We start from the raw sequence: 23,235 nt of genomic DNA on the forward strand, positions 1-23,235 counted from the left end.
AATAGTTTAAAAATTTGGGGGGGGGGGAGGAGGGCTACCTCAATCTTTAACACCAAGGTTGGTTAGTTCTTCTTGAATGAATAATGAAGGGAATTATCTAGTGCGTCTGGCACTTGGACAACTATAGGTTAATGTGTTCTCTTCTTCACCCTACTTCTACTGTTTTCCAATAAGTGGACATTAAGGTATCACTTCTTAGAAGGCTTTGCGCATGTTTGCGGTCATAGGAGCCCAGGGATATAAGTTGCTAGACCAAACCCATTTCTTAGAGCCTCAGTCTAGGCTAGCTCTTCTGGGCTACCATGGTCCTGAGGCAGGGGAGTCTCAGGATCAATATTATTCCTGACATCAGTATGCAGCGAGCTGGTATTTGAATGCCCCTGAGCTAAAATAAAATCAACAGAAAGAGCATTTGCTGCCTCTGTTGCAGAAATGGCAGTTCAGATCTAAATCTCCCCATAGGCTCATAGCCAACATTTTAGAAGCTGATAAGAAGACCTGAGTTCACTAATTATGTTTATTTGGTTGTGCTAATATTAGTAAATAAATCCACATAATGCCTTACAAAGATATACTTCTTTATGCTCTGATTTTAGAATATTCAGATATTTTGATGATTTTTTTTGATGTTTATTGTTTTCGAGAGAGAGTGCAAGTGGGGGAGGGGCAGAGAAAGAGAGGGAGAGAAGATCTGAAGCAGGGTCACGTGGTAACAGCAGAGTGCACGATGTGATGCAGGGCTCGAACTCATGAACTGTGAGATCATGACCTGAGCTGCAGTCAGACGCTTAACCCACTGAGCCACCCAGGTACCCCAGAACATTCAGATATTTATTTATTTATTTATTTATTTTATTTTTTTTTTTAAATTTTTTTCAACGTTTTTTATTTATTTTTGGGACAGAGAGAGACAGAGCATGAACGGGGGAGGGGCAGAGAGAGAGGGAGACACAGAATCGGAAACAGGCTCCAGGCTCCGAGCCATCAGCCCAGAGCCTGACGCGGGGCTCGAACTCACGGACCGCGAGATCGTGACCTGGCTGAAGTCGGACGCTTAACCGACTGCGCCACCCAGGCGCCCCCAGATATTTAAATTTTTCTACTGTAGAATTGAAATGTTCTGAAATTTCTATGTCTGTTTCTGAGGTTCCTGTCAATAAAGTTAACTAAAAGATTTATCCGGATACGTTTAATGTTTAAAACCTTGTTAACATCTATATCAGTAGAAAAATAATGAGTAAATTCATCAACTGTGCTGAAATTTTATTCCTTTCCTCTAAGGTTTGGTTGATCATAATTAATAAATAAAAGAAAAATGTATTTGCATTTCCCTAAGCCTGATATAGCAGATTGGAGAGTAAGGCTCAGTAAACACATTCTTTACCTAATCAAGACTGAAATACAATTTAGCATAGTTCATGATATTGCTAAAAAACAGTAATATTCTTGCATCATATAATACTTCTATGCATATCATAGTTTCACCAAAGATTTTAAACAAGACATTTTTGAAAAAAAGATATAAATGTAGGGTTAATATTGCTTGATCTGATTTGGAAATTGTTAAATTGTTTGTTCCTCTAAAGTTTCCTCTCATCACACTATTTTCCTTTTCCCTATTCCATATACCCCTAGGGAAAAACTATTATGAAAGTATGGACATATCCCAATGGCCATCTACAGCCCTACCCTGAGGAGGTGGATGGTTCTGGAAGGACTTTGAGGGTGGAGTAGCCAGAGCCACATCCCATGGTTGTTGGCTACTTAGTCTGGTTTGGGGTTTATATCCTATCCTATCTTATCTTATAATTTTTTTAAATGTAATTTATTGTCAAGTTAGCTAACATACAGTGTATACAGTGTGCTCTTGGTTTCAGGGGTAGATTCCCATGATTCATCGCTCCCAGTGCTCATCCCAGCAAGTGCCCTCCTCAATGCCCATCACCCATTTCCCTCTCTCCCCCTCCCCCACCAATCAACCCTCAGTTTGTTCTCTGTATTTAAGAGTCTCTTGTGGTTTGCCAACCTCTCTGTTTGAAACTATTTTTTTTTAAAGACTGAAACACTCCCTGGGCTTCAGGAAGCAGCTCTTGTCTCTCCTCTATATCCTGAGCCCTGTTTTATGGCAGGAAGAGGTCACTGTACCTGAGAAACTGCTCCTGAGGCTTCAAACAGGGTGCTGCATTCACCTTCATGGTACGTTTCCTTACAGTCCCGGCAAAAGACGAACTGCAGAAGAACACATGTGTTAGGGACGGGCTGTGGGCTGCATCTGGACATAACATGTTTTCCCTTTTCCGAGCTCATTGGATTCATTCCTCTGACGTGTGTGATGGCTTCTGAGCCAGATCACTTTTTGCAAAGAGGAAACAAAGTTATATTTTGATGGTATTGTTAATTCTTTACTAAACAATGTTCCAAGCACTATAGCAGGGTTTCAAAGACGCATGAGTCATGTTTCCTTTCTTCGAGATGTTTCCAGTCTGGCAGAAAAGATAACAATGCAGATAAATATCTGTAGTAAAGTGTTTTTGGTGTTAGTTATTCAAGAATTTCACATCTAGGGGTGCCTGGATGGCTCAGTTGGTTGAGTGTCTGACTCTTGGTTTTGGCTCAGGTCATGATCTCATGGTTTGTGAGTTCCAGCCCCACGTCGGACTCTGAGCTGACAGCGCGGAGCCTGCTTGGGATCCTCTCTCTCTGCCCCTCCCCTGCTTGTTCTCTCTCTCTCTCTCTCTCTCTCTCTCTCTCTCTCTCTCTCTCAAAATACATAAATAAACTTAAAAAGAAAGAATTTCACATCTGGTATCTGTTTACATACATAGTGGATTTCTATGTTCATATTAATGGACTTGGTTTTGCAATGACAGCCTATAATGGAAAGAAGAAATAAATGGTGTCCCCTGAAAATTCATATGGTGAAGTCTTGACACCCAGGACCTCGGGGTGTGATTGCATTTGGAAATAGGGTCTTTGAAGAGGTAAGTAAGGTAAAATGAAGTCATTAGAGTGGCCCTCATCTTACATGACTGGTCTTTATGAGAGGAGATTAGGACATAGACACACACAGGGGCTGAGAGACACAAGGACACAGTGAGAATGTGGCCATCTGCAAGTCAAGGAGAGAGGCCTCAGTAGAAACCAAGGGGCTTGTTCTGGGGCTTCTAACCTGCAGGACTGTTTCTCACAGTTTTCTTCAAGAGTTTTTGTTGTTTGAGGCCCCCAGACCAGGGTGCTTTGTTATGGTGGCTGTAGGAAGCCAATGCTTAGTCTAGAGAGGATCTCCTCACCTGGTGATAGTGCTCCAGGGAATGGACGAGATCTGGGGACCAACCAACTGCCCTCTACCGTTCATCTGCAGGGAAGGAAGCTATGCAAGTGAATGCTGGAAAAGGAGGCTGTCCTGCTAGCATCTGGCATCAGTAGACCCTTCTAGAACTACTTCACCGTCACCCGCCATGCTCCAGAGGTTGTGGCTAAGGGTGTGGGCTCTGCAGTCAGACACACGGGATTGAAGTCATCATCCCATCGCCTGTCCATGAAGATACCTTGGGAAGCCACCTTGTCACCTGGGCCTCAGTTATCCTTTGAAAACCCAGGATAACACTGGTAACTATCTCCTCTGATCACTGGAAGAGGTAGGTGAGATAATACGTGCTAACTGGTACACAAGATGTTCTAACTGTTACACAGATAATGGCCAGGGACTGCTTTTCCCTGACCCCATTTCACAGCTGAAGAAGGAGTTGCTTTACTAGAAAACAGGTTCCCTTCAGCCAACATTCTCTACCTCGCTGGAGAGAAACAGGTCTCACAAGAGAACCAGTGTGATTAATGAGTATGGTGTGTGGGCAGTGGTGGTGATTTTATAGCATGGGCCCCGGATGAGCGGGTATTCCTCCCATGGAGAGGTGGGTTTGATGTCTCTTCTGCTTAGATACGGATGTGCTCACTACTTGACCAATAGCACATGGTGGAAGCGATGGTGTGCCGCTTTCTGGGCCCAGGCCTTAAGAAACTGGAAGCTTCCTCTCATGTGAGTGGCTCATGAGAGGCTCATGTACAGAGGAACCAAAGCCCTTGGCCAAGAGAATTGGCTGAGTGCAGACGGCCAGCACCAACTTGCCAGCCGTACGTCTGAGCCATGTTTCCAGGGGATCTTCCAGCCCCTGGATGAGTTGGCCCAGGTGACCCCGTGTGGAACAGAGACACATTGGCTTTACAGGACACTGCCCAAATTACAGCCTTGTGGGGGGAAAGAGAATATAGGAAAATCGATAACTGATATAGTAATGGCACTGAGAATCTGGAGGACTCAAGAAAGTCCTGGATGCTTAAAGTTCTCAAATGACTCTTCTATAGCATGAGCCAGGAAGTTGGCACAATTTTGCTTCAGATAAGACTGATGTGAACTGATAAACAAAATCACAAACAGGATACAGAAAAGTCCAGCTTTATGCTGCAGTACATCGTCATCCCTCCTTGCCTCAAAAACAGCCCGTCCAAGGCAATTTTCCTTCATGCTGTCTTCACCACAGAAACAGATTTCCCTCCTTCCCCACATCCAATTTCTTGTTTTAACCCCTCGTCTGAAAATCGTCTTAATCTCAGCACATACCAAACCAGAAAGGCAAGTATTTTGTAAGGAAAAGGTCTCTTTAGATACGATACAATCTACCTTCTATCTATCAATTTCAGGATACTGTAGTCTTACTTCTTCTCACAGCAAAGAGCCTGACCTCAAGTTTGTAGGATGTAAACTTTATTTAAAGATTCAGATTGGCGGGAGAGGGCTGTATGTCAGGATGTCTTTAGGCAATTCGCCAATACCATCAGGTTTTAATTCCTGGCATTTTCATTTTCCCTGAACCGAAAGCTGATCCAGGGAACGTCGAATGAAGTGCATCTCAGGGCTTCCATTTCAGATTAAAACCATTTTTTTTTTTTTATTAATGTCTCCGCTCATCTGTGGGTTTGCCTCAGAGCCATGGCTCTGCTCTTACGTGCTCATGTTGAAAAAACGTAGACTGCGTGCTTCAGTCACCGAGAAGAGCTTTGCTGTGTGATTTCATCCCACCGTTTTCTATGGAAGCAAGTCTGATCTCTCGGCGTGACAGGGAAAACGCTTCACATCTTATTAGCTAGTGGATGAGATATAAAATCAGTTTCATGGTAGAGGAACACCCTGGAGGTTGATCAGTTTGTCAGAATAAATAGGCCTTTCCTGACACAAAGACATTAAATTCCCTTTCACACTGGTACTACAAAGAATGGACTAAAAAAATAACAGAAAGGGAAGAGCACGCAGAAATGAAGGCCTCGCCATTTCAGCCTGGCAAAAGGCAAGCAGAAGCTGCAAGAATACGCTGGGGATGATTTAACACTAATGTACTTGTTGATTTGCTTCTATGCAGAAAGTATGACTTAAATTTAGAGATACCATGCAGTGGGGCCTCCTAGGTAAATAACTTGAATCTGTCTCATACAAAATGGGGAAATATCTAGAAAGTCTGGTTTGATCTTGAAAATGTTCAAGTTTTTTTTTTTTTTAATTTTTTTTTTAACATTTATTTATTTTTGAGACAGAGAGAGACAGAGCATGAACGGGGGAGGGGCAGAGAGAGAGGGAGACACAGAATTGGAAGCAGGCTCTGGGCTGATGGCCCAGAGCCTGACGCGGGGCTCGAATTCACGGACTGTGAGATAGTGACCTGAGCTGAAGTCGGACGCTCAACCGACTGAGCCACCCAGGCGCCCCAAAATGTTCAAGTTTTTAATCGTGTTATTCAGACTTCAACCGGGAGCTTGTACAAATGTTTAGACCCCTCAGTTCCCAAAGTGTGCACCAAGGTACTCTGGGGCATAATAGGCTCTCAGGGGCGCAGTGGGAAATTTTACATCTTTGAGGAAATTACAGTGATACTATCTGTTGGATGCTACGTGAACTGCTAACGCAAGGTAGTTCATGATGTTATCGTGGCTTGTGCTCTCCTTCGTTTGATGACATATCTTTGCAAAGATGGGTTTTTGGTTATTGTGATAGAAAAACAAGTAGCATGTGAACGAACATCTGTTTGCTACAGGAGATGCAGTTATTTAAGAATGAAATAAAAATCGTTTTTCTTTCAATTTCTGCGAACTATCTTTTCAAATGGCTATGAAGTTGCTAAGGCATTCATTCTTATTGTGTTACTTGCATCTAAGTATTTAATACACAAAACTGCTTAGACCTAAGTATTTGATACACAAAACCACATTTCTTTTGGCCTAGGAACACCATGAAAACCTACTGAGTCTCTAAGGGCATGACAAACAGAGGAAGGTCGGGGACCTCCGGCATGGGCAGATGCTCCCAAGATAATGTTTTGGGACAGTCTTCAAACACTGCCAGTGGCACAGAAATTTCTAGAGAAAGAGCTTGAGAAGACAGATCTGGCTCCAACACTTTCACATTCAGTCTGCTGACTTTGTATATCCTTCGCCTGGGACACATGAATCTTGTTCTAACCGATATGCAGGGAGCTGCAATTTACCTAGGGATTTGCTCTTAACTAACTGTGGCCTCACATTTGCTGAAGATACCTTCTAAGTGAATACTAATTGAATAGAAGGGACTGCCACACATTTATGTAGTCTACTTTTCCTGCGTTGTTCTCTCTTGAGATATCTGATAAGTGCCATCAATTTCTGTAGTTAAAAAAAATTGAAAGCCTTTAAAAATTATAGAAGTAATACATACTTACAATTTTGCTTCCCTCAACTCTATCCCTTATTAGATTTAATTAGAAAGCAATCTATATGGACTGAATCATCTTAGCTCCTATGATGTTAGCTTTCGGTGTCAACTTGGCTAGACTACAGTCCCCAATTCTTCGATCAAACACTAATCTGGGTGCTTCTGTGGAGGTATTTTGTAAGCCTATAACATCCATACTCAATTTGTTTTAGGAAACAGAGGATCCTAGATAATCTAGGTGTGGCTGATTCAATCTGTTGAAAGGTTTTCATAGCAGAACTGAGGTTTCCCCAAGAAGAAGAGAGTCTGTCTGGGAACAACAGCCAGGCTGCGGGCCAGCCTGCCCTTCCTGGAGGCCTGCCTGTGGAGTTAGGACCTGCCAGCTCAGCCCCACAGTCACTTAGGTCAGTTCTCTCCCTGTGTATGTGGATATGGATATGCTGCTATACAGATATATCGATCTATACACCTGTAGATCTCTGGGGACAGCTAAGTATATTTATAGACCCTTATCTATCTGTATCACATATAACTACATCTACCTCCTACTGGTTCTGCCTCTCTTTGGGAATCCTGGCTGATATAGCTCAGCTGCTACAGAAAAAATTTTACTAGGTCAGTTAATTCTTTTGCAAATGGATATCATGTTTCCATATGACATTATCTAACATGACATTAAATCGCTACTTGAATTTTCTATGTTATTTGCAAAATTGTAGTTCAAATCTCTTTCCGTGTGTGTTTTTTAATCCCAAGTACACACAGGACACTAGCTCTTAGAATTCAACATCAGGAACAAGGTCATCACTCCCAACAGCGTGACTGTGACTGTGTCCCTTTATGTGACAATGAATATGCTAATCCAATTCATTTTTATCTTCAGATTAGCTGAGCTGCCCGGGAGTTTTGTGCCCAACTTTCCACTTAACTGTAGAAACAAGCTCATCCTCGGTGCCTAAAATGAGGCATACAACTTTAAAGCAGCTATTTAGTAAATGAAAAATTCAATAAGACAAACTTTTTGTAAGAAGTAATAGCTAAACTACTGTTATCATTCAATTCATATTTTATTGGCCTTGCAATTAATATGTGTTGAGTATTTGCTTTTAGGACAAATAAAATCTTGGACCCGGACCACACATAAAAGAATAGCACATTGTAACACATGAAGTCACATAGTAGGCATATATTTTTAAAAGTCGGACGTACTTATGTTTAAAAGTAGAGCCTCTGAAGTCAGAAAGACCTAGGGACAGAGGCCCTTCTCTACCATTTATTGTCCTGTGTGACCCTAAACATTTCTTTCCTTTATTATTTTGTAAGGAAGAAATAATAAGGTGATGAGTATTTAACACAGTTTCTGGCATAGAGGAATCAATGATTTCCTTATGGAGTTATGATGCTTTATAAGCAATAAAGTTCGATAGAAAAGTAAACTGACAGTGAAGCACCTTGGTAATGAAAGCAGTTCCCACTATTCTGGTAATAAATGTGAAAGTCCTTGTGAACTTGAGGACCTCCTAGGAAACGCCAGGCGTGTCCGCTCCCCTAGCTGCTCTATGGAAAGGGATGCCTCACTCTGCTCGTGTATGTGAAGAGGTAACTCCATGGTCAATCCCCTCAGACCATCCAGTGCTCAGACCATCCAGAGCTCTGTGAATTGCCTGTCATGTTTATCATTCAATATCATGCCAGTAGAGGAATCATTTGATTGATGTCGGAGTTTGATTTCCCACATGCCCATAAAGGAGACGTTCCAAAGGAGACATATGTATATTTCCTCTTTGGAAACACGAAAAGGAATCAAGTGAACGGTCTCCAATGCAATCAGAACATTCAGTGTCTGCTGATCAATAAAGTTGAGAGTGAGTTGGTACCTATAAGCAATGACCCTCAAATAAGGGTTTGATCCTTCAAGTTGAATGATGTCTATCTGATCAAATTTCTTCCTGCGTATTTTCTGTCATGACAGCATCGATTATAAAAGCATTTTGTTATCCGCCATTTATTTTCTTTTCCATAGCTCTGAAGTTTTGTATTAAAAGAACGGGAAAGAATCAAATACTATCTTAGGACCCCCTACTATAGTCAAGGGAAACATCAAAAGCATGAGGCACACATCTGTCTGTGCTTCTGTGGGATCAGATGAAATATTTTTCCCTTAGGTGTACGACTTTCCAGAAGATGGCAGCAGTGATATATATGATCCAACCTCGGTGTGTTAAAAATAGTGTATCAAAAGAGTAAGGCGCCCCACGGGTGACCAGCCGCTGATCCATGCAGAATTGTTCTGACAAGACCGGAAGTGGTGTTAGATTATAATGCACTAAAACACAATTTTGAAAAGAAGAAAGTCAGGTTGTTTCCTTTCAAGTACACATCTTAAAATCACAGAATCTCATGGTGGGAAGCAATCTTACACTATGCCATGCTCCAAATGTAAACAGACTGAGACAATCTTTTGCACATAACCTCCAAATGGCTAAAAAGAAATAATTATGAGGAAGCTGAATATAGCTCAGTGGCTGAATGCCTTTGTCTTTTTCAGATCCTATAGGAATCACGAAGGAGGGTTAAATAGTGCCATCTAGATTCCCGCAAAATACGGTGACATTGACCCTGCTCATCCCCCACATTAGTTTTGTTTTAGGTTTCCTACTACAAAAGGCCCTTACTTTCCTTGGTTTAATTTTCATTCATGGGGAGCTCTTAACCGAACTCTGAAAATTCCCTGTTCTTACATCACAGGATCTCATCAAGTACTGTGGTACCCATTCAATCTTTCCGACGTGCAGTGCCCTAATTCATACATCCACTGTGAGTACAATCTAGTGGAAAACTTTTTTACCATCTGTCTCAGAACCAGGGACCTACTAGAGACGATGAGCTTGCAAGATGAAGGGACCATGTCCCCTCGTTGACCCTAATAAGGCTGACCTCCAAACCTCAAGTCAAAAGGGGCACTTCATCAGTTCTCCACACAGTGGTGGGGGGGTGCCCTTGATGATGGCTGCTGGAAATTGACCTGTCCGATATATAATTATAGACCAAGAGATTTAAACTGATTTCCTACTTCAAAATGTTTATAGTTTTTCAAAACCTAAAAATGTTCGTTGGCCTTTTATTTTACCCTTTCTTTAACAGCTTTATTGAGATAGAACTCACAGAGTCATGGGTTTTAAAAAGTAGTTTATATGGTTTTTGAGTGGATCATACGTGCACACAGCACCCACTCCAACGGTGCAACATGTATATGGTGAAGAGTAAGTCTCTCTTCCTTCTTGAGGCTACAATGCTCCTGGGAGATAATCGCTGTCACCTGTTTTTACCTTTCAGGAAATTTTTTACACATTATATTTGAAGGCAAAATGGCATATAAAATATCGCCTTATGTCTTGTGCTTTGCTCCTTGCTTTTGTTTATGACATTCACAGCCTGACTTCCATCAGTGCATGTTGAACAGCTCCGCTCTTCCTAAGCAGCTGCACAGTGTTCTAGTTGATAGATGTACCTTCCTGCATCTAACCAGGCCCCTGACGACGACGGTTTAGGTGTTTTCCAATATTTTGCCATTATAAACAAAGCTGCAGGGAATGTCCTTCTCCGCAGGTCAGTTTGCACATGTGCAAGGAAATCTGTAGGCTACATTTCTAGAAGTGAAGTGGATGGGTCAAAGGGCATGCGGAGTTTAAATTTTGATGGCATTTGCACACCTGCCCTCTGTGGAAGATGAGGCCGGGGGTCGATGCCCAGCAGCGAGGTGTGTGAAAGCCTGCTCCCCGCCTCCCCTGCTCACTGTGTTACCGCTGATGACCGACCGTGGTCAAACAACGGCATGAGAAGGATCTCAAATAAACGCAGCATTTTTGCTAAGATCCTCTTTATCCATGTTGTATCACCACAGAGACAGGCTCCTGGCCAAATAACTAACCCCGAGTCACTTCTGAGTCTTGTCCATTTGGCTGAACCAGAGTCAGAAGTGGCCTGTGGTCCGTCCCCACCTGTCATTTCCCTGCTCCTGGTGCCCCAGCTCTGAGACTAGATGCACCCAGCCTGTCGTTTCCTTGTTCGCTCTGGCCCGAATCTGGTCCTTTGCTGGGAAAGGACTTTAAGTGGATGTGAGCTTGGTGACTTTACACTCTGACGGTCAACATCCTGGAGGTCCAGGTCAGAGAGAAGGAAACGGGAGACAAGGAAGCAACACGGCTTAGTAGCCAGGGCTGTGTTCCGGGCCTTCACTTTGAGCAGAATCGGCCCTCAGTGCTGCTCACCGGGCATGGCTTATAGCAGCAGTGGGCAGGGACCCTAGGGGGCCAGGACAACTTGATTTATGGCAGTGATGCTCTCCCAAATCCCTCCACTTCCTCCCTCTGCTGTAACAATCGTTCTGTAATCAACCACAGAACGATTCCTGTGATGATGGCCCTCACCCCCATCCACGGAATCTCCCGGCTCTGGCCTTCACATCATGGCTTACCATGTTTCCAAAGGGTAAAGCAGGATTTGGCCATGAGCTGGGACTCTTGTATTTATAATGTTCACACCATCCACGGTCATCTGGACAAACTCCTTGGAGGCACATTTCTGTATCGGACTGAAAATTCCCTTTAGCATCTTGCAAGGCCGGCTCAATTTTGCTTTAAAATCAGCATTTCCCAGACCTTATGGAGCATTTGGCTCCTTCCAGAAATGGAGCACTGGTCACAGAGTATCAAATTCAACACCACTTTCAAATATTGCCATTCATTAGTGGACCCATTCAAATATTGCCATTAATTAGTGAACATGTTTGAATATGGCCATTCATTAGTAAAATGCACAGCATATGCCTTCTAACATTTTTAACTGGTCTCTAATCCTTGTGACCTTATCATTTACAATCTGTAGCAAGGCACTAGACTTTGTAAAAACGATTACACTATGCCAGTCAAAACGTGAACTCCGAGCCATATGGCAATTTGAGCCCAATTTGTCCCATGTGCCTCTGGGCATCCTTCTGTTCTCTTAGCATAGCAGGGGGACCAAATGCTTTCCTTGAACACCTGGGCCTGACCCCAGGCAGCTTGGGTCAGGGTCAGTTTTGGGAAGGAGCCAGCCAATGATTCCCCTTTGGGAAGGAGCCAGCGAATCAATGATTCGCCCACCGATCTATCAACAGGAGGCTTCACTGTGCACCGAGCAGCTTCATAGGTGCCTTGTGAGCTTACCTGCTCCTGCCCCTCTCCCCCCAGCCTCAGCCAAAAAGTCGGGGTGCTTTTCTATTAAGAACCATCCTTTCCTTACACATTCCTCTATTAAAGGTTTGCCACTCTGTGCAGAACTAGTCTCGCTTACCGCCTCTTCTACACTGAGAGGATTTGTGTCTTATTTATCTCTGTTTCCCCAAGATCCAGCGTCCAGAACCCGGGAGGCGATCAATGTCTGTTCTGCACACGCCAGGTACCCAGCTCCGGTAGCTTGTAGCCGAGCTGGGGAGGCAATGCCTACGGAAAATGAAAGAGCTGGAGAAGAAGAGCCTAAGATCTACGGTCCTGTGCTCAATTATTTGCAGGAAGCAGGTCTGTAGGGACTCGGAGACTCTGGGTACGTCGGGATCGGTGGGACTGGCCTTTGCTTTCCTGCCCTTTGAGCTCCTTTCTGTCCTCAGGCAGCGCTTCCCGACAGCATCTCCCACCTGTCTGCAGACAGCTTCTCAAAGTCTCTCCCCAACACCCCGCTCCCGGCCTCCGTCCTCACTGTTGGAGAAACAGAGCACTGGGGCAGCAGGGCAGAAACTCAGGGCCAACGGTGCAGCCAAGAGTGAGGGATGAAGGAGGTTGGAGCCCCCACTCAGTTCCCGGAGCAGACCCGCCGCCCACGTGGCCACACGTCTCGGGAGAGGCCTTCCCTCTTTGCCCGTGATCTTCACTCACATGCTCGGCACGGGCCCCTCATCCCCCCGGACGCTGAGCCTGCACCTGCCCGATGCGGGGAGGTCTCTCCTGCGCCCCCACAGCACGGGTCCACGTCTTGCTCACGCAGAACCCATGGCGGTGCAGCATTGTTACCCGCTTCTGCACACGTTCTCCTCACTAGGCTGGAGGCCCCGTGCGGGCATAAATAGCTTAGCCCTATTCATCCTCCAGGGCCTGACGGAGCAGTTGTCACATGGCCGGGAATGGACCGACGTGTGCAGAATTAACAAGCAGGAGGAGCTAGAAAAGTCTACACTTCGGAGAAACACAAGGGCGGCGCAGTGTCGGGAAACCGAGCCCTGAGAATGCAGAGGAAGGAGACCAAGACCTTCAACGAGGGGGAGTTCTTTTGTGACCTTGGAGCCCACACTTTTGGTGCAATGACGCGATTACTAGCCAAATTCGGAAGCTAAGTCCACAGGGCTGAGGGAGTGCAGAGGGCTTCACCACGGAGGGATCCGAACTGGTGCGAAAGCAGAAAAAGAAAACAAAAAGAGGCTATGAGATGCTAGAAAGAGAGGGCGTAGCAGTGGCAGGAACGCCCTGGAGCTGGTCAGGGCCGGGGAGACCCAGACGCTGTCAGAGGACGGTGGCGGAAAGGAGGAGGGCTGGGTCTCCAGGCTCCTGGGAAGGTGGAATCCAGGGACAGCACCACGCTGGCGAGAAGACTGTCTGAAGGAGACCCCGCCTGTGCAATGCCAGCTGGTGATCCTCTGGAGTCAAGGGGAAGAGGGGGGTCGAGCAGACCTGGATTAGTCATTGTCGTCAGGAGATGACAGAGTTGAGAGAGGTCCAGCCACACTGAGGACCCCACTGACGTAACAGCGCTACCCTCCGGTTCCCTGACCAGCAGCATCAGCATCACCTGGGGCTAACGTGCTGAATCAGAATCTGCATTTCAGGGCGCCTGGGTGGCTCGGCCGGTTAAGCGTCTGACCCTGGATTTCGGTTTACGTCATGATCTCATGGTGCGTGGGTTCGAGCCCTGTGTCGGGCTTTGCGCTGCTGATAGCATGTGGAGCCTCCTTGGAATTCTCTCTCTCTCTCTCTCTCTCTCTCTCTCTCTCTCTCTCTTTCTGCCCCTTCTCCCGCTCACATGTCGCTTTCTCTCCTTCTCTCTCAAAATAAATAAATAAACTTAAAAAAAATTAAAAAAGAAAAGAATCTGCACTTCAGCACAAACCCTGGCTCGTGCACACACAGAAGGTCAGAAGCACTGGTCTAGCCAGTACGCACAACAAAAATTTACTGAGCACGCTCACTGTGTGTCCGGCAGCCCGTGGGTATAGAGAGGTGTAGAAGATATAATTCCCAGTCTTGTATGAGTCACCGTTCACCCCCCCCACCCCCTTTTCCTCCCTTCCTCTGCCCAGACCCCGTCCACTCGACAGGTGTTTATGGAGAATGTTCTGGAGCTGTGCTAGGTAGTGCGAGTGGTGAACATGTCAGTTATTCTTCTTGACCTCCTTGAGTTTATATTCCCTGTGTTATAATCGTTGTGGTGGGCGAGGCTCTGGGTGAATGAAGGGTATGAGCACGCACTACCCTGGGCAGTAATGCCTGGTCGCCAGGAGGAAGTGGAGGGTAAACCGAGGTCCAACCGAGTTCGGTCCAAACGATAGGCCCCCTAATAGTGCTAATTCCAAGTGTTTGAACAGTGCAAGCCCTGGAGTTGGAGGGGAAGGACGGCTCCTCTCGCTCAGCACCACTGGGTTGGAGTTGCTGAGCGAAGGGGAGGTGGTCCCAGGCATGGGGTGGGGCTGGGGTGAGAGTGAGGGGAAGGGCTGGGAACAGGGCTCTGTGGGCGGCTGCGGGACTCTGGGCGGGTGGCTGGGGCAGGAAGACGGGACGAAGGGTGCAGGTGCAACCAGCCAGCGGTCAGACTGAGCCGGGCTGGGGGCCCGGGGAGCTGGAAGCCACAGCACGGCCGTGTACGAGGTCAGGAGTGGGTGGTGGGAAAAAAACACTCATTTAGAAAATCAGTGTTTGGTACTGTGAATGCGTTACCACTAAACCCCAGCTGGAATTGAATCTCCCAGTGGAATTCTGCAGCGTTTTCGTCTCTTTAATTCTGAAACCACTGGCAAAAGGACACAGTCCGGGGGCACCCGGGTGGCTCAATTGGTTAAGCGTCTGACTCTTGATTTTGGCTCCGGTTGTGATCTCATGGTCGTGGGATCGAGCTTTATTTTTAAAGTTTATTTATTCATTTCTTTGACAGAGCTAGAGCCGGTGGGGGAGGAGCAGAGAGAGAGGGAGACGGAGAATTCCAAGCAGGCCCTGCACTGTCAGCACAGAGCCTGACACAGGGTTCTAACTCATGAACCGTGAGATCATGACCTGAGCTGAAACCAAGAGATGTACGCTTAACTGACTGAGCCACCCAGGTGCCCCAGGAGTAATTTTATATGTGCTTGTAGACACATGAAAAGGTACAAAAGAAACAGGTGAAATAAATATTTAACCCAATATATCCTAAAGAGTATTTTCAACACGTTATCAACATAAAAAGTGTTGTTATTTTCCATTTTTTGTTTTCACCAAGTCTTTGGAATCTGGTGGGTTTTCTATAGTCATTTTGCATCTCAGTCTGGACCAGCTGCCTTCCAGGTGCTTGGCTGCCACACGTGGCTGGCCGCTACCACGCTGGACCGTGATGCTTTCGAACTTTCTAGGCTGAGGGCTACTGATGATGATGTAGACGGTCAGTTCAGGAACAACAGAACAAAAACAGCAGAACACCTTCAACATGGTCTACATAAGCAAGGCAAGGTGAGGTGGGGGACAAGGAGAAGATAAGAAAATGAAGAGGGTCCATGGAAAGAAATTCATATAATTTTTTCTTTAAAAAATTTTTTTAAAACATTATTTTTGAGAGAGAGAGAGAGAGAGAGAGACAGAGACAGAGCACGAGCAGGGGAGGGGCAGAGAGAGGGAGACACAGAATCTGAGGTAGGCTCCAGGCTCCGAGCCGTCAGCACAGAACCCGATGCGAGGTTCGAACTCACAGACTGTGATATCATGATCTGAGCCGAAGTCGGACGCTTAACCAACTGAACCACCCCAGGTGCCCCAAAATTCATATATTTTTTCTACTGAGGGATGCTCTTTATTCTTGACCTTGGAAGACTGGCTTTGCATTATGATGTAAGAAAGAACCTACAGAAACAGAAAATCAGTTAAAGAAGAACGAGGTGTAACTGTCTCTGGTGATAATCTCCCTGTCACACACTGTGAGTTACTTGTTTAAAGAAAGCCCGAAGATCAGTACTGACCCAAGTTATCGCTGACTTTCCTGGTGTCACGGGCGCCTGCTTTACCTGCCTGCTCACCCTGTCAGATTGCATACCAGGGGCAGATAGCGTCCCACCATCAATCACCGCACAGGCTGCCGATCTGACTTGGGCACCAACAACCGTTTCTGAGTCTGTGATGCCATCCTTCACTTAAGTGATATCACGTGATGAACTGAATAAATAGAAAGTCACAGACACCTGCAATTCTAGTTATGTTAGTTTGACCCGGGATTGTTCGAGTCTTATAAGTTAGCCAAACACAGGATTTGCGTGAAGGACATTTGCTTTTTTATTTTTTAATTTTTTTTAATGTTTATTTATTTTTGAGAGAAAGACAGAGCACGAGCGGGGGAGGGGCAGAGAGAGAGGGAGACACAGAATCCACAGCAGGCTCCAGGCTCCCAGCCGTCAGCACAGAGCCCGACGTGGGGCTCGAACTCACAAACCGTGAGATCATGACCTGAGCCGAAGTTGGATGCTCAACCGACTGAGCCCTCCAGGCCCCCCAAGGACATTTGCTTTTATGTGTGAAGTATCAAGCTGGAGCCCTGCGTGGAGAAGCCTCAGTCCCACATGATTTTAGCAAGAGGACTTTCATTTGTCATAGTTTAGACAGATCCTGGTGAGTTAAGTAAAGGGCCAGTGACCCCACAGCACCAAAGAGTTCATGGTAGGTACAAGCTTCCAGTTATAAAATAAATAAGTCAGGGGGATATAATATGCGGCCTGGTGACCTAACAGTTAATAATACGGTGTGCGTATTTGAAAGTCCCTGAGACGGTAGATCTTAGAAGTCCTCATCAGTAGGGGCAAAAACATTTTTTTGTAACTATATGTGGTGATGGATGTTAACTAGACTTACTTGGTGATCATTGGGTCCCATATACAAACATGAAATCATTATGTTGTACACCTGAAACTAATATAATGTTCTATGTCAATTAACCTGAATTAAAAAAAAAAAAGAATGTATTTTGAAAGTTAGAATCATGACTTGAATTTCACCCTTGAAGTTTGCACACACTAATGACAGAGGCTGAAACAAATCTCAGGCACTCCGATCCTTTCCATGTGTGAGTCATTACGTGCAGTCCTGGTGTGCTATTTGGATCTTGGAGGCCAGCCGTCCCCTATTTAAGGTTCTGCTGGACCTCGGGTGTTCTCTGCCCCAGGACTCCTGGCCTAAATCATTATTTACGACTATTCCAGCTCGAAGCTTACGAGGAGGGACGGAGAAGAAGGATCTGGATGTTCATTCACACGCCAGTCTCCATGGAGCTAAGCCACTTAACACTTCTGTTTATGTTCTCAACACCTCTTCGAGAAAGTTCGCAGCCTGGGCGCATGATCATGGCGGGAACATTTCCCACATTATCGTCCCCTGATAGGTATCTGCGCCCTGACCATCAGACAATGGTGAGAGCTCACAACACTTAGAGAGCTGGTCCCCACGGAGTGGAGGAGCAGGCATCCCTGTCTTCCATCAAGGTGGGGCAAAGACAACTCAGGACAAGTGTTAGCATAAGATAACGCCGGCCTATGGGGGGTTTCGAGCGGAAGCCAAGCCAAGGGCCTTCGGGGACCTGAGAAATGTTATCTCTCAGCAACACACACCTTGCAGTGTCTGACTCAAGTGTAAAATCAAACCCAGACTTACAGGACTCTCTCCCTTCTAAGTTTTTTTTTTTTTTTCCTCCTGATTTTATTGCTTTGCTAAGGAAGTAGAAAAAAGCTAATTAAGTGCAGCGAAAGATCAACTGCTAGACTCCCGAGTCTCAGGGCTGCTAAGATAACAGCAGATTGCAGGGGACAGAAATGAAATGTCATCGACGTTGCTGCCTCTTTACTGGTGGCTTTTTGTCCCAAAGCACAAGAGACCTTCATTAAGCCGAATAACAATGAATGGAGAAGCGTCAACTGTTCCCTTTGGGCGCCCCTCTCCTCCCTGTGGATTTGGTGGTGGAGGATGTTAGAGCCTTGGGGCCCCTGCAGAGCGGATCCATCATCTTTACGGTGGAAAGGCACCCTGTTTCTTCTGCCATTCTTACTCATGTTGGGACAAATATTATTCTGTATTTAAAAAAAATTGCCCAACACTTTGGATGATGCCGAGCATAATGGACATTTAGTGAGTATTTTTAGGGGTGATTATAATGATCTAATACCTTATTATTTGAAATTCTAGTTCTGTCTGTAAGTAGAATCAAATTTTCAAGAGGCTAATAGCTCATAAAGGAACCTTTGCTATGATCCTGTGGAGGGAAGGCAGACTGCTCACCGGGTCGGTTGTTGGCTTGAATGGAATCACTCGTCCATTCCAAGAGCATTTTCTGGGAGGCTGTGCCACACTGGGCAGTGTGGGACCCACGGAAAGGGTGCAGAGAAAAGGGCCGGCAGGCCTCTGGTAGGCTGGGTCTCTGCAGAGCCACAGTCACGGCTTCTCCTCGTGAGTGTCCCCCGTGGCCCTCCCTTCCTCAGCTAACCCGTAATAGTGGGACTTTGATTCTCAACTAGGAACTTACTTTGGACAGACTTCCCTTACCTCTAGCCTGGGTTTGCTGCTCTCCTGGCATGCTCACCAGTCTGAATCTCACCCTAACCTCATTCCCCTCACCTGTGCTGGGTGTGTCCTTATCTGTCATACCCTCCAGACCCAAGTTTCTTGAGGGTGGGGACATAGCAATGCCCACCCGTGCGTCTTGAGTGCCGCTAACCCCAGCATTTGGCCCTGTATGCGTAATAGAGGGTGACGCAAGGGGGCAGGTGAAGAGAGAACAGAGACCGACTCAGACAAGTGCACTATAGACCGCCACAGACTAGGGAGTGGTTTGCTCCCTCCAGGAGTCTGGCCAAACTCCCCAGCTTGGGTGACACTTCCAGGCTTGAAGGGCAAACTGGATTAAGTGAGACGAGAATAGGACAGTCCTACAAACTAAGCTTGAATATGGTTTCCTGTCTCAGCGACCCCGACGGCCTCAGCCAATTAGTTGAGATCCAGAATTAAGATAACAAAATACACCAAGGTTCCCCCGTTTCCATGACCTGTAATTATACATTTCTATGACTCCGTGTTCAGAAAGGCTTTCCTGTAGAGAAACCTACCACGGTGTGTATTACTCCCTGCAGACGACATGAGTCGCAGCAAAATTCCTTCATTAGCAGGCGCTGCGTCTAAGCAGTGAGATGCTCATTCCAAACAAGCCACGGAAAGGCGCGGATGGCCACACCTTCTCCTTTATTGTTCTGCAAAACCTGACACCCTCCTCTTTCAGTCAGCAGCAACAGACTCCTCCTGAAAACTGTAAGAGTGCAAGGTTGTATTTACGAGGCTGGCTTTCCAGCAGAAAAGTATAATCTCCTCCTTGGATTCTTTTTTTTTTTCTTTTCTTTTTAAAGGAACTGATTCTTCTATTCGGATGGTTTGACATAGGTTTATTATTTTTTATTTTCATCGAAGGCAGCAAGACTGACTAAATGATAAAGTTGCTTCTTACCAGCTCCTTCAGCTCGAAGGCTCTTTGCCCAGAATACTGATTTACGTCCCCAGGCATCTCACAGATCTGTAGTTACTACAGTCCAAGAATCAGCCGCTAAGGGTGAAACGGACTTGGTCACACAATGACAAGATTTACGGTGGGGTTTGGGGGGGAAAGGACTTTAATTGCCATTTGTTGCCCTGTGATCATGTACCTCTTTTTCCAGATTGCTGTTTGTTTGTGGCAGGTGAATTTGCCACGGGACTTTAGTGTGAAGCGGGTCCCCCACGATCAGTGTCTACGGCCGGGTTCTGGAATGTGTGCTGGAACCAAGGGCCCTTGAGGGCTCACAGCCAGGCAGGTTCATGTTCCGAGTTTCACGTCCTGTGGGGTAATTTAGCTGTCGCGTGTTTAGCGACAACAGGGGACCAGGCACACGATAAGCCGCAAATCTACACCTGTTGCTTTCAATATGGCAGTTACAAGAGTGGATTTTTTAAAGTGGACTTTTGATCCTATGAGTTTTGAAAAATACACTGTATTTTGCTGAAGGAGGATAAGTTAGTCTCAAGAATTAAAATAAGGTTCATGTTGGTAATAAACCCACTAACTAAAGAAGCTAATGAACTGTCTGTGTACAGGAATGACCCTTACGACCCCTTGATTTAATTTTTTCCTCATAAATATCTGTGATTTCAACGTTTTTTTTTTTTTTTTTTTTTAATTTATTTTTGGGACAGAGAGAGACAGAGCATGAACGGGGGAGGGGCAGAGAGAGAGGGAGACACAGAATCGGAAACAGGCTCCAGGCTCCGAGCCATCAGCCCAGAGCCTGACGCGGGGCTCGAACTCACGGACCGCGAGATCGTGACCTGGCTGAAGTCGGACGCTTAACCGACTGCGCCACCCAGGCGCCCCTCTGTGATTTGATTTGACACAATTCTGGCATTTACAATGAAATCTTCCCATTTAGTGTCTAATTTTCTATTTTATTTTATGTTATAAAGTTTAACTTGGTGCTTTCTGAAAGGAAGCTTCACATTTTTGCGATTTCTCAAATCCATCAAAACCGTAGGGTGGGCGGCTTCCAAGTTCTTCTCTTGGAGCGAGATGTCAGATTTAATGCTTCAATCACTGTGACTTGATGGGAACATCTTAGTCTGCTCTTCTGATCTGTGACCTGAGCCATGTTTGAGTAGTGCCTTCCACATCATGACAAAGTGGCTTCTCAGTCGGTATTAGCTCAAACGGAATGCCTGTTAGGCTAATGGCAATACATTGACTTTCAATCAGCAATTTCCAAACTCCTTTATCCCCAGTAATTTCCATTCCGCTCACATGAGATGGATTCTTCTCCCTCCGGGTTCAGGGATCAGCAATGTTGAAATGCAAGTATAACTTGCTTCTGCCAATCTGTGCAATGCCATCACCACAATTTGGAATTTACAAATTTGTAATCACTCCTCAGGCAATGAACCATGTTGTCAACACAATTACATCATCTCCAAAGAATGTGGGAATGCAGCTGGAACTAAGGAAGAATGTTCGGGCACTTACAGGTGAGTGCAAAACTCTGCACTGTGTTGGAGACATTATGTGTACTGGCCAAGCAAGGCTTTAGGTTTGTTTGATATTTTTTAATAAAATAGAACTTTAGAGGAATTTGGGATTTAATTTTAAGATTAAGATTAATTGAAAATTAGAAATTTTAAAGTATTTATTTATTTATTTTGAGAGAGAGAAAGCATGAGCAGGGAGGGGCAGAGAGAGAGGGAGACAGAATCCCAAGCAGGCTCTGCATTATCAGCACCAAGCCTCATTCAGGGCTCGAACCCACGAACTGTGAGATCGCGACTTGAGCCGAAATCAAGAGTCGGACGCTTAACCGACTGAGCCACCCAGGCACCCCAAGACTAATTTAACATAAATGATATTAACTTCAAAGGTTCTATAATGAGTATGCTATATCTGTCATTAAAATTTCTTTATGTTTTCATAAATATGATTTCACAATTTTTTGCATGGAAACTCAAAGTCATGCCAAAATTATTACAATTATCACAAGACACAGTAATTGTAACAAATTATGAGTGAGGCATAAATACAGAAATGTGCTGGCCTGATGAACAAGAAATAACAGTGCTTATCGCCTGGCAAAGGCGAGAGAGGACAGGGGTGGGGAAGTCACCAGCCCCTCCGAGTGCAGGAAGGCCACTTGTGGCACCACTGTTTTCTGGGAGGTGACTTCACACCCTGGGTGGCTTAATTCCACGATGACGCTAATTGTAGAAAGCACCTTCCATCTCATAACAGCTTGACAGAAGAAAGAAAAAAAAATCCACTGCCATTATCCACATTGACTTTGACTTGAAACATTAGCCTGAATTCAGAAATGTTAAAATCCATAAAGATGTGCTTCTTGGAAAGGAGGAAACGTTTGCATGCCTTAAAAACATGCACATACTCTGACCCTCAAATCTGTTCCAGGAATCCTTTCTAGAAAGAAGTAAGAAATGTAGGAAAAATGAGGCCACAGGAAGAGTGTCACTATTCGTAGGATAAATACTTAAATAAACCATGCCAGGGCCTCCTGAATGGATGTTAGGTCACCGTTAAGCACGGTGGAGAAATGCAAAGATATTTGTGACGTGTGTTAAGGGGAGAAAACTGCTAACACAGCACATCTGTACGGACCCCTTTCTGTTTAAAAAATGTGTGTGTGTGTGTGTGTGTGTGTGTGTGCCTGAGAAGGGCACCCAGAAGGTTTCTACAGCAGTGAGTCAAAAACCCCACCTCTGACTATGCGGGATTGTGGTTGCTTTCTTTTTATTCCCCTTCAGTGTTTCTATAATTTTCTGACACGTTTATGATGAGCATGCATTGCTTTCGTAATACTCAACCATCTTTCGGTTTTCATTGGACAAAAGTATTTAAATTTTTTTAATGTTTATTCATTTTTGGGAGAGAGAGAGAGAGAGTGTGAGTGGAGGAGGGGCAGAGAAAGAAGGAGACACAGAATCCAAAGCAGCTCCAGGCTCTGAGCTGTCAGCACAGAGCCCGACGTGGGGCTGGAACCCACCAGCCGTGAGATCTGAACCTGAGCTGAAGTAGGACGCTTAACTGATGAGCCACCCAGGTGCCTCGGGACAAAGGTATTTTGGGTGAGTTCATAGGCTGGACTGTTCCTGGACCAACACGGCTGAGGGCTGATGAGCACAGACATCCCCCCCGCCCCACCCCCCACACCGGTCAGAGGGTCAGCAACACTGTGGACAGATGCATATTGAATACAGGAAGGATCTGAAGAGGGAAGAGAGACCTGCATGGATGCTTCTGGCATAATGACAGCATAAATGGCATTTTTGTACACACAAAACATCATTCGAATCATCCACAGAGGTTCAGAAAGAATCCAGATCTAATTCACCACGACGCCTCCTTCCTTGCTTTATTGAAATACGGTATTAAGAAATGGCAAAAGAAGTCCTATCCAAAATGGAGAGGCCTTGCCCATCATGGTTCATAAACAAGTCTTGCAGATGCCGTATTGGAAAAGTCAATTTTTCAAACACTGCGGTTGTGTGGTTGAGAATAGCCTTCAATACTACAAGCATTTTGGACAGAAAATCTCTCGGACTATTAGACCATTATGTGTTCTCTAATGTGCCAGGTTATAATGACTGTATGGCTCCCAGAGTGGCATCTTCAAGAATAAATTACCAAATGGCACATACCACACTACTAAATACATCGAAGCGGGGAGGCACCCAGAG

At 45.4% G+C, this 23,235-nt stretch overlaps 1 protein-coding gene across 2 annotated transcripts in view; it reads right to left on the bottom strand.

The window, feature by feature from the left end:
• Positions 1-23,235, bottom strand: part of PRKN (parkin RBR E3 ubiquitin protein ligase) — a 1,338,651-nt gene that overhangs the window by 34,554 nt on the left and 1,280,862 nt on the right. For both annotated transcript variants that reach the window (XM_078447547.2, XM_078447546.2), the window contains exon 10: positions 2,146-2,229. In XM_078447547.2, the coding sequence (XP_078303673.2) occupies positions 2,146-2,229 (84 nt within the window). The remainder of the gene's footprint in view (positions 1-2,145; positions 2,230-23,235) is intronic.

Source organism: Panthera onca, chromosome B2, assembly GCF_046562875.1.
Source record: "Panthera onca isolate mPanOnc1 chromosome B2, mPanOnc1 haplotype 2, whole genome shotgun sequence".
NCBI lineage: Eukaryota > Metazoa > Chordata > Mammalia > Carnivora > Felidae > Panthera > Panthera onca.